Genomic DNA, 12,785 nt, shown 5'->3' with positions numbered 1-12,785 from the left:
TTTTGAGTAATTCTTTGATCACCAATTATAAGAAGGAAAACTCAACCAATTAACACCTGCAAATTAATAAAGATAGTAACAGGAAACAAAAAATAAGCAATTACGCACGTAAATTAGTAATGTTATTGTTTGTAATACATGCCTGTCTGACTCCGCCTTCAACAAAAATTGACCAATTAGGTGGCTGATGCAGCCAGCAATATTTACGATTTTGATGGATCTTGGGAAATGACGTCACACCACCATCATTTATGCTATGTACATCTAGCAGCATAAGCAGACATTTCACATGCTTCGTACTGTGTAGAACGTGGAAATTAACGAAAACATCGACATATTATAGTTATATATTTTTTGTACTCTGGATTAAATTAATGAAGTGAATATGCCAGCGAGTGTTTATGCGGATATGAGCTCAAATTCACAACTGATGGAAGATCAGCGTGCACTGCAGCTCGCTTTTGAACTTTCGTTATTAGGTTTGAATGGAGATGATGAAAATGTTCCATCAAATAACGGAAACCTTTCGCCTCAGAGTTTCGCCGAAGAGCAGGCCAAACGGCGCAGTGCCAACATGACAGAATGTGTGCCTGTACCTAGCTCGGAGCATGTGGCCGAAATTGTGGGTAGACAAGGTTAGTAGAGTGTGTATTTCTTTTATTTACATGCGGTATTTTACTCGAGTCGTCTCGTGGTAAACGATTTCTTTTATCGCATGAAGTGTTTGGCGCGTAATTCATCGAAACACATGTGCGTGCTTAACCAGTCTAATTGAAATTCTAGATTATAAAGATTTTCTCAAATTTCGTAGTTAATCCCGTTATTTTCTTTGTAAAACAATAAAGGGTTTGTTAAGATATTTATTGCGTATAAATGACCCTACTCAAGTAACCACATCGTTTAGTTAATGTATGTAACGTAGGTGAGGTCGAATTGTACATGCAGTCTACATTTTTGTACGAGGTTCAGAAATGAAATATTACTCCAGTCAAATAACTTGGATGTTATGGCTAAATGCCAGGATAAGCAAAGTTGTTGCAAGACATAAAAATCTCGTATACAACATACAAAATACGAAGTCTCTCGCATTAATTTATTGTTAAAATGTTTTTATAACTGAAAAAGAATTGCTTTCAGTGATTGGTCTTTTTTTTTCTATTTTTTTATTAAATAAGGTGTAGATTCCAACTATTATATAAAAAAACAACAACAGGCTGATCATTTATATTTAATATAAGTCTACTGCCAGTTGATATTTCAGAAATAAAGCCTGTTTTAAGGCCCCTAAATATATTATGTTCTTCAGTGTAATAATTTTATTCCTACAGTATTATGTCTTAAGCTATCTTAACAGGTAAATTACTTTATAAAGGAAATGAATAAATAGTTCTAAGATATAAATAAGTGATTATTCAAAAATGTATTTAAATCTGTAATATTATGATCTTGTATTATACAGTTAGTTTTTGTACAATTGAAATTTCATGGAAAATGCACTCTTTCATAGCCATTCTGAAATTTTAATTCGGGAAGAAGCTGTGTGTAATAGTTTATATAATTGCTGCAGAATAACTTGAAATTACCAAGCTCATGCCAGTGAGACAGCAATGTTCTGGTTAATTACTTATTAATGAAGCATATATCAGTAACTTACAATTCTTTAGAAATCTTTAAATAATTAATGAAACTTGGAAAACTTTTGATTAAACAGTTCCTATGTAAAGTTACAAAGAATTATTCAGTTTAAATGTAAGCATAAATCAAGTCTAAATTGAATTTTCATTGTTTCTTTCAGGGTGCAAAATCAAAGCCCTACGAGCAAAGACCAACACCTACATCAAAACACCAGTGCGCGGGGAAGAACCAGTATTTGTGGTAACTGGACGTAAGGATGATGTTGTACTAGCCAAACGGGAAATACTATCTGCTGCAGAACATTTCAGTCAAATAAGAGCATCAAGGAGGAACTCCAGCGTCACAACCATCTCAAGTAATGGGTTATCAGGGCCTCCCAGTCCAAATGCACCGGGCCAGGTGACAATTCAGGTGCGAGTTCCTTACAGAGTTGTTGGCCTTGTTGTTGGGCCGAAAGGTGCAACCATCAAGAGGATTCAGCAGCAGACTCACACATACATCGTAACTCCAAGCCGAGACAAAGAACCAGTGTTTGAGGTAACAGGTCTTCCAGAAAATGTAGAAAAAGCACGACAGGAAATCGAGAGCCACATTGCACTCCGCACTGGTGGCATGGTCGACAACGCTCCAGAGGATGATTTCCATCGAAACGGAATAGACTCTGGTTTTCATGAACTTAATGGATCTAGCAGTGACTATATTAGTTCTCTATTCAATAAATCAACCAATGGAATGTCAGCATTTACTGCATACAACAATGCATTAAACGGAAATGGACTTATGAACAGGGGACCAGAGACTGTGTTTAACTTCCCTCCTGTGAATGGCACATCGAAAATTTCGGATTTTCCTGGGCAAGTGAGTGGATTTGGCTCCACATTTAATGGTTTTCCGAACATTTATGACAGTTTGAATGATGAGGGTATTGGTTCTCCATCATTTGACACAAGTGTTCCTCCGGGTGTTTGGTCAGACGTAAACGACAACAGAAATCCTAACTTAGTCTCGCTGTTCGGAACAACAAGTACAACAAACATGAATGCCATTGGATCAGGTATGAGCGGAATCCCAAGAATATCACCTACTTCTAGTGAAATGTCGACTGGGTCGAGCGCAACGGGTACAAATTCAACATCACATTCACCCCCTTCAGAGCCCCCATCATCCCGCAGGATACGCAGCGACCCTCTTGCTAGTGCTTTTACACCCTTCGTTACTCTCCAGAGTGAGCTCTTTCCAGCAGTGTCTGGAATCTCGTGCACAAGCAGTGCTGGACTTGACTCTAACGGAATAAGTGTTAATTCTACAAGTGCTGAAGCTAGTACATTAAGTGCTGCAGGCGAACCTGGTCTAGGTGCACGCAGAAACTGTATCATGTGCTCAGAAAGTGAGGTAGTTGCGGCACTTGTTCCATGTGGACATAACTTCTTCTGTATGGAATGTGCGAGTTTGATCGTGGAAAAACCAACAGGTACCGTGGACAGAATCTGCCCCGTGTGTCGGCAAGAACCATCTCAGGCTATTCGGATCATTTCGTAAACATCACGATATCTAGACACTATAAAATAATCATCAATTTACCAAAAATCTGTAGAAAATTCCATTCTTTAGGGTATGTGCCAATTTTCATATTGCTTCTATGTTCAATTACTAGGAAAGCAGACTACATAACTAGGGAATTATTATTATGCTGGAATTTTGCCTGTTATCTGTAGTAACTTACAGGCTAGAAAGCTTGTGAGAGAAATACGTAGATACCTATCTTTGAACATGGCAATGTTGATTCTGCCATTGCATACTCCAGTCCAATAATCAATGATTTGAACTAAGAGCTCTCGCAGAAACTATGTAGATTGTATTGTCTAACGCATATATACTACAACGGTTTGTGATGACCTGATTCTAAAAGTTTAATTACGCATGTATTTCTAAGCTTATCTAATGAGTTGCTGCTAAGTTTAACATCCTAGATTTCAGAGAGCATTTGTCTCAAGTTTGTTTTAGAATAAAATTTGTATCTTCATTAAGCTAAGTCGTTGACAATCTGCTACCTGTAACTTTTCATATCAGTTTCTTAAAGCTATATACATCATCTATGTTAAACAAGTTAATTTGTCATTAATTAATCACCTATGAGAATGTGAAAGTTTGATTTCCAGTTACATGTATGCCTTCTTTACTAAAGGTATCAATAAAAACTCTTCTAGCAATCATGCATATTATCTTATACAATATGAGATTATTTTAAGTCAATTACTTGATTTATAAACATATAATGCAAAAATCAACATTAATGGATCATTTGTCATTTTCCCCCCACATTTCATGAAGAAATTGTGTATATTTCAAATTATCCAGTAATACTATAGTATTATATTTAATTATTGACTTTTATATTTGAGACAGATTATAATATAGAAATATTTTATTCACTGTTTACAGTACTATTATTATGTAACAAAAGATTTGTTTAATTGACTTGTTAAACTTTTAGCGGTATCTTGAATTTGCCTGATATTCTTTCAAAAACTGTTCCATTGTTTTCTTGAAGTGTTGTTGATTTTGCAGATTAGCATGTAAACAATCTTCTCTCTATTGTGATGAAGCGAAATAGCACTGTTATTATTGTCTAATGTATTTATAACATTTAATACTTTTTGATGCAATCTTCTGTTTCTCTGATTTCCCTTGCAGAGTTTATTATCTCGTGGTTCTGTTCTCTGCTAGACAAATTCTTGAAGTGACAGTTCACTTGAAATGAAAAGAAACAACCAGATTTTAAACTGAAATCTCCACAAAATAATATTTGGCCCTAAAATGAAGAAGTCAGACTCTGGGAAATACAGATAATTGTCCCAGGGAAAATCCTGCAGGGTGCTAAAGTGGCTGGTCATTTCATATGATGTAGGTTGACAATCAAGACAAACATTTGTTTAGAGATTCCCGTATTAACCAGTACACCTTACATGTTATAACTTTTCTTAAAACTTTGGGAGGAATATATGTCTCAGAAATGTCAGGCAAATTCAAGTGCCTATGTTATTTTTGTGTATACCAAATATGCCTACATTTTTTCCATTTTTGCAAAATGTGTTAATGTGTTTATTTGTACAAATTGTATAATTATCATAGATTAATTAGGCAAAATGTTATATATACATATATTTTTTGTTTTCAAAAGTACAGCTTTATTTTGTTCTATAAAATATATTAAGAGTAATATATTGGAGTTTTTGTAATATATTTTTTGCCCATTGGATACAAATAGATCTGTGTTTCTTTCACATTGATATTAATTATGCTTGTTATTATTATATATGATTGCCCATGAATTGATAAAAAATGTATCATAGTACATGCATTACACACTTGTTGTTCATTATAAGCGTAGCCTAGGATGATTCTATTGATTATTGGGGGCTAAATGGGGTGGGGAAGAGGAGGGATCGGTATAAGGGGTGATGGAGTATACATAACTGTATAAATTGGGGTAATTTGTTTAAGGTTTGTCGAGTGCCACTGAAATCCATTCTTACAGAACTTGGATTGACTGATTTGAAGCAGAGAATTTTGCTTGATTTTTGAACTGTGTATCAGTTATTTTTATAGAAAGAGGGAAGGTAGATGCAGTAAACCTTTGTGGGGATCTGGGTTTGGATGGGGAATGCACCATTTGAAGAGTTACCACAAGCATATTTTAAGGACTTAAGAGGGTTCTTGGCTTTGTCTTGGCGACAGATTCAGAGAAAACTAAGCCGAGTGATGCATCATTTATCACAAAAGTTTTACTTCATTTTAAGTAAATGTTTTAGGCCTTGATGTAAATTTTTACCAGCAATAATATGGCAGTCAATTTGTTACATAGTGTAACAACAAAATACTTTATTTTTCACACCAAGTTAATATATGACTTATAATATTTTCATGACATCACTTCATTATTCCATACGTCGCTGTTTTGTTCAGAGGTGTATATAACATATATATTATGTTATTTGAAATTCATTTCTAATAATAAGACAGGTGTGATGTTGTTTTAAATTAATATTTCTAGGCGTCATAAGTAATTAAATGTCCTTGTCTCATGGAGTGTGTCAGGTACAAGCCAGAATAATAGTTTTTTATTCAACACTAGAATAAACACATTATTCCAAAGTGCATTTATAAAATCTTACCTTACATTATTCAGCTTCCTGTTAAAAAAGAAGGTCTTCCAGATACGATTATTTTACTCATTAGATTGTATTTTCACATCAACTTGTAAGCTGTACTTATACCTTGAAGCCACTTGTATAAATTAAAAATCTGCAACTGACCATTTTGACTGTCGCTGACCATCTTGACCGTCATTTACAGCTGAACAAAAATTAATCAGAAACTTTGCTGCAATAGCATTAAAAGTGCTATGTACTGAACGTGCAATTTATTTGTCATAGAATCCACAAGTGAAATCAACACAGATGAAAAATGAGATTCGACCTGCCTCAGTAGCACTAATTAATTTAGGTGTAAGATTTTTGGCAATCAATTCAGTTGAACAAAGAAATCATAGTCTTGGTTTACTGTAGGATAAAAAGTGATACTTTAGCGGCAACGGTAACTCTATGTATAGGTCTGATAAATGAACTTTATGTTAAGCTAATTTATTTATGCAAGCATAATTATTTTTGTAATTAATGGAGTTTTCAACATTAAAGAGAATGTGCTATATTAGTGTTACTGTTCTGGGTGTGATTGTTAAATTATTGACTAGGTCCAAGACTAGTGTAAATTAAGTAGATAATAAAGCATTTCTAGAGGTAGTTGTTAAAGGCTTATCAGCATGTATCAATGTCAGTACTGACAATAGTGTCTAATTACAGTATCAACTAATTTTTCGTCATCATTATCATCATGGTCATCCTCATCATTATAATCACCGAGATATAAATTAAAGAGATCACTATTTATCTATGCACAAGCAATTGAAGTGTTTTCTCCGTGTCATGTATAATTTAATCACAAATGCCATTGAAAACAATACCCAGATTCCTTTCATATTATGCCAAAAAAAATGCAAAACTGATTTTTTGTGTATTTAATAGGTTGAATTTCAATTTATCATTAAATTAAATTGTAACATACCAAAAAATGATGGTTTCTTTCTAAGATGATTGTACAAGTTTACTTGCATTTTTAAGTACTATTAAGTGTCAGTTGTTTGATGTTTTGCACAATTTTGCATTTTAATCGGAATAGATAATGAAAAAATACAGTCTGATACATAGTAAAATATAAAAAAAAAATGATCAATTATTTATGCAATAGTGAAGGGACTCAAAAAGAAACCCCTTTGAAATCCCTTTGCATAATTATGTACTGCATGTAGCACAACCTCTCTTATCCCCTGTGTTGTACATTTTACACAGTGTTGGTGAAAATGAGTGAGAAAAACAATATTTTTATAGAAAAAGCAAGATAATTATAATCTGTACAATGGTTGTTGTGTATACCTATGAAATCCTTCTAGTGCAAGCCTTGCACCTCGTTTTTTTTTATCCCAAATTACTTATAGAACACCCTTTCTAAATTTTATGTGCATGTTGTGGAAAGTATTAAAATGTTTTCTGAAGACCACTGTTATAACCTTATTCCAAATATTGTGATAATAAACCCAGAATTTAGGGCCCAAAGTAACTTGCTACTGGACCTTTTTGTCAAGGTTTTTATTTGTATATTTTTGTATGATTAAAAGAATAGGAATTGAAAAGAAATTTTCTTAAGCCAGATGCATAACCTGTTGGTTCTAGGACTTGTTTTAAATCAGGGCCAGGCTCCAGGTGTGACAGTACAACTTGAGGTCTTGAATTGCACCAATTCTATTGGTCACTTCTAAGGCTGTGCTAAGAAATAGCCAGTCAGCCAACTTTTGAGACGCATAATTTTTTAAACGGTCAGTCTGCTAATTTCTGTATGCTGAATCTTCAAGAAAAATCTGTGTCTCAAACTGTCTGTAATAATTATCCACGGTAGTAAATAAAATATGGATGCAGTGTAAAACATTATAGAATTTGTAAAAATCAATTAAACGTTAGTAAGACATTCTCTGAATGAGTATATTGGCAAATGAAGCTCAAAAAATGGCTTGCTGGTATGTGTAACCAGTAGGGATTTCATACCTGTAATTTGTATCAACATCTATATCTACAGTTCTGAAGAATGTTACAGCTAATCTCAGCTAAATCATGCTTTAGGTTTTATGATCTTATGTTTTAGTAACATGGCTTTAGAAATATTCTTTTAGCATTTAAGTTTGTTGATTTTATGGGATATCTTAGAAAACAGAAGTTAAGATGTTGACTGGTACATTTTAGTTTATTAGAAAATCTTAATCATTTTATAGGACTGATTGACTGTTAATCAAAAAACGGTGAATAATTCCTTTTTAAATTTTGTTATTGAGAATGAATTGTCTTTAGCATATTCAAGGTTTAATTAGGGTATTTATGTTAAACTGATTTTTTTGCTCTTTTCTAAGTAAACTCATTGTGTGTTTACTTTACATTGTGTGTTTACTTTCAAAACACTTTATTTAATGAAGATATTCTGTTCTTGTTTACTTGTTTCAGTTTATTTTGTTTTGTTTAATTTCGAGGAACGAATCTTCCTTAACGGTATCCCTTGAGGAACATTTTTTTTCTGTATATAGATATACCAAAAGCAGGTTGCGCATATACAAAAAAATACTGCCGGGGAAAGTAAAATGTTTTCTTACTAAACACAAGATGGTAGGGGATCGTTTTTTTAAATATTTGTTTGTTAGGCAAAGACTTTGCTGTATATGTTGTTTATATTGTTCACACGCAAAAATGTGCAAGTTGCTATCCAGAAATTGTTATAGCTTAGATTTTTCTATTTTATTATTTTCGTATATATTAAACGTATGCAACTATATGTGTATAGTAGAGTTCTAGACAAGATACTATGTCGGTGGAGCCGGCTCGATTAACAAATATACATAAATATTTTTTATTTTACGGGCAGGTTCAAGGCCCATACTTATATTTAACTATATTTGCAGATTTTTCAAAACTCAAATGAAATGTAAAATTTTATTTTTCTGCTATTAAAAGTACAATAAAAAAGCTTTGGTTTTGTTTTGTTTTTCTCAGTGTTTTTAAGACCATCATTGGTTGATTTTGTGCTGAAGTAGTCTTGTTCAACAATATCTTTATGTCATAGTCTAGACATAATATGGACTTAACTTGCTGGTATATAGTCCAACATTACATGTGGTATATATTCCGACATGACATGTCTGGTATATAGTCCGACATGACATGTCTGGTATATAGTCCAACATTACATGCTGGTATATAGTCCGACATGACATGCCTGGTATATAGTCCAACATTACATGCTGGTATATAGTCCGATATGACATGTCTGGTATATAGTCCGATATGACATTTGGTATATAGTTCGACATGACATGCCTGGTATATAGTTCAACATTACATGCTGGTATATAGTCCCGCATTTTATGCTTGTATATAGTCTTGACGTTACATGCTGGTTTATAGGACATTTCGTGCTGGAATATAGTCCGACATAATATGTTGGTGTATAGTCCGACATCAGATGCTGGTATATAGTCAAACATAATATGCTGGTAAATAGACCTGCATTACATGCTTGTATATAGTCAAACATAATATGCTAGTATGTTGTCCGACATGACTTACTGGTATATAGTCTGACATTACATGCTTATTATATAGTCTTGACATTACATGCTGGTTTATATAGTCCGACATTACATGCTGGTATATAGTCAGACATAATATGCTGGTATATAGTCTGACATGACATGCTGGTATATAGCCCACCATAATATGCTGATATGTTGTCCAACATGACATGATGGTATGTAGGCCGACATGCCATGCTGGTATATAGTCCGACATCACCTGCTGGTATATAGTCAGACAACATTCTGGTATTTAGTCCGACATAATATGCTGATATATAGTCCGACATAACATGCTGGTATATAGTCCGACATAACATGCTCTGTACATTGTTGTTTATAGTCAGACATTTCATCCTGCATTACATGCTGGTATACAGGCCAACATAATATGCAGGTATGTAGTCAGCTTGGCGTGAAACTTGCATCTGCTTATTTAATATGCTCTCCCACCAAACCTATTGTATTTGATCCGGTCTCGTGTCTGTTGGCACTAAGTCTATCCATAAATGTTTTACCCCGCTCTATTACTGGGCACACGTGTTTTCAATAGCGTGATGACGTGCAGAATGCATCTTTCAGTCATTTCGGTTCAAGGCCTTTATGCTTGGGCCAGATATTAGTTTAAACTAATTTATCTTAGCATGATTGTGATAAAAGCTTTAAGCTTCTTTGAACCACTATCGAGTCCGCTTCCTGTAAAGACAAGTGCTGGTGTCTCATGAGAAGGAATGACCGTGACCCCATTAGGGCTCGAACCCAAGACCCACAGGTTGAGCGGCCGACACACAAACTGCTAGACCACCGCTCCTCTGGCCAGATATTGATATTGCATAGCACTTCACCCTTCCACTTATTATATAAAATTGTGTTGGATTAATTCTTTACAAGTACCTATCAATTTCCCCCCATGAAATTGGAAACAATGCGCCATGACACTACCCTTTTCCTGGAGAACACGTGATTTCGAACTCTAGATATCTGGACTTGTATGCCGAGGTCCACCCAGTCGCGGGCTTTGACTTAGTTGGTGTACCCGACCCAAAGCGTTTCGAAAGTACACGTCATGATATAAACATTATTTTGTCATGTTGACATAATCTCTCGCATAATTAATGCACGTGAATACCATTTTCTCGACTCAAATCGAAAAGCACACTTATCTCAAGAGCGAATTTTGTCGGTCAATGAAAAAGCTATGAAATGAATGTTGTTCTGAAACTAGTAACAGCGTAGAATTTAAAGATATTTCTGCGATACCGAAATGAATCATTTATGTGTTTGCTCTCGCCTGATCAATTCAAATCACTTGTCAAAGCTACCAATGGAATAGACACCGTTTTATTCTGGTTACTATGGTAACCAAAATTAAGACTCGGCATTAACAATAACGAAGCGCCCCGTAAATATTATGCTACATTTTTACAATGTTTATAAATAGAGATATTTCTAGTTCTCCCTAGTCTTACGCTAGGTCTATCAATAGTTAATAATACATGACAATATATTATGTTATTATTGTGAGATATATGCATGTATGCAAACAGCGTGATATGAATTTCAATCAGACACAGACAACGCACTAATTAATATATTTCCATTAAATGTACTTAGCAAGTGATGAACTACGTAAATTTTAGCGCCTCTTTAACAGGAGAGGGTCTTGCCCAACCAAATCCAGCGTAAACTTACAGTCAAAACATTTTTAACTGTTTTGGAACTTCAGCCGGCGGTTGGTGGTTCGACTCCTATCTGGACTGCGATCATTAATCTGCGGTCTGCACAATACCTCACTATAGTTCGAGACCCAAGAATCGTAGAACCTAGCAGTTTTCATCGTTGATTTGAGCCGCACCACGAGAAAACCAACATAGTGCATTTGCGACCAGCATGGATCCAGACCAGCCTGCGCATCCGCGCAGTCTGGGCCAAGTTGTTCGAAACTTTAACAGACTGTTAAATTAATCGCCTGTTAAATTTTGATTCAAAATACTAGTCTTGGTGGGAAACACTAGTACGATGTTTTAATTTTACTGTAAAGACGTTTTAGTGTTCATAATCCTTAAGTCAAACATTTGTTTTTCTAAGTTTTCTAAAATGTTGAAATATTACTGTAAAAGTTAATCGACTGTTAGCTTAATCAACTGTTAAAGTTTCGAACAACTGGGCCCAGGTCTGGATCCATGTTGTTAGCTTTCAAAGCCTATTGTAATTAGAGAAACCGTTAGCGAATAGCGGATGCGCAGGCTGGTCTGGATCCATGCTGGTCACAAATGCACTATGTTGGTTTTCTCATGGTGCGGCTCATTTTAAAATTTTCTCTTTAGTCGATGTAAAAAATTTCCATTCCTTAAAAAGTCAAGGAAAATTGATGTTGAGGTAAAGTATCATAAACAAGCATCGCAGACATAACAGCCCCAAAAAATGGATTGGAGGAAAATTTATTACAAATTTTCCTCCTTCCCAAATCATTTTTCATATTTTCTGGTCCTTTCATGAACATACTCCAACAAACCGAGTCTGCTATTATTTTTCTTGGTTGCATTATCTTTTTACAGATTTTGTTATTAATAAAGCACGGACTTTTCGTGTCACCGATGCGCATTTGCGAGGCGCATTGCGATTGCGCATGACTAGCGTTTTCGTTGAATCCAATCTTTATTCACACTTTAAATGGTCGATTTGAGAATTAATCTGGAATAAAGAGCGAGACGTTTGGCAAAATCACTGGTTTTATTGTCTTACAATTCTCTAAACATTCCTCACAAATTACAAATTACAACTTTTCTGAAATCGTTTACTGTTGGGGGAAGTATGACAGCGAATCTGTTCGGTCATCAATTCAGACTTTTAATTTAGTTTATATTTCAATCTTATAAAAACGGTGCATTGTGATGAAAGCCAGCACTTCTTTGAAACATCCCCAAACACGCTCCTTTAGCAAACAAACGGAATTGTTCAGCTAGGGATCCAGGTCGAGTCGCAGCGGGGTTCGTACCCGATTCCTCATTGAGCGGCCGGCATGGTCCCAACAGCTAATTCGTTACATAACCAATCCACACTTTTTCAATATTTAGAAAAACAATTAATGCTACAAGTTTAGCAATAGCCTATGACTATGTAAACGATGTAAACCACAGAGCTTGTTTGCCTTTAGCTAAATGCAGTAGAAAAGTACAAAGACATAATTTGTTATAGTAGCTGTGGGAGAAAAAATCCACAATAACGGGATAATTACAACATTGATTCACATAAGCTGTGTTTTTGTTTTTGTTCTACCGTTTAATAAGGAGAATGTGAAGCCATTTGTGTTTTATAATGTAGGTTACATGTAAAAATACACTGTTGAAGTTGTGATACTCATTGTGTTCCTTTTTCTGTTTTAACGAGAGTAGTTAAACGGTAAAGCAGTTTTCTTGAA

The 12,785-nt window shown here is 34.7% G+C and overlaps 1 protein-coding gene across 1 annotated transcript; it reads left to right on the top strand.

The window, feature by feature from the left end:
* Positions 1-261: 261 nt before the first annotated feature.
* Positions 262-8,642, top strand: LOC123523018 (RNA-binding protein MEX3B-like). The gene is made up of 2 exons (XM_045300599.2): positions 262-635; positions 1,796-8,642. The coding sequence occupies exons 1-2, from the start codon at positions 386-388 to the stop codon at positions 3,172-3,174; spliced, it is 1,629 nt and encodes a 542-aa protein (XP_045156534.2). The 5' UTR covers positions 262-385; the 3' UTR covers positions 3,175-8,642.
* Positions 8,643-12,785: the final 4,143 nt, after the last annotated feature.

The sequence above is a fragment of the Mercenaria mercenaria genome, chromosome 8 (assembly GCF_021730395.1).
Source record: "Mercenaria mercenaria strain notata chromosome 8, MADL_Memer_1, whole genome shotgun sequence".
NCBI lineage: Eukaryota > Metazoa > Mollusca > Bivalvia > Venerida > Veneridae > Mercenaria > Mercenaria mercenaria.
Note: the sequence above shows the minus strand (reverse complement) of the source record. Positions and strands in the feature narration are given on the sequence as shown.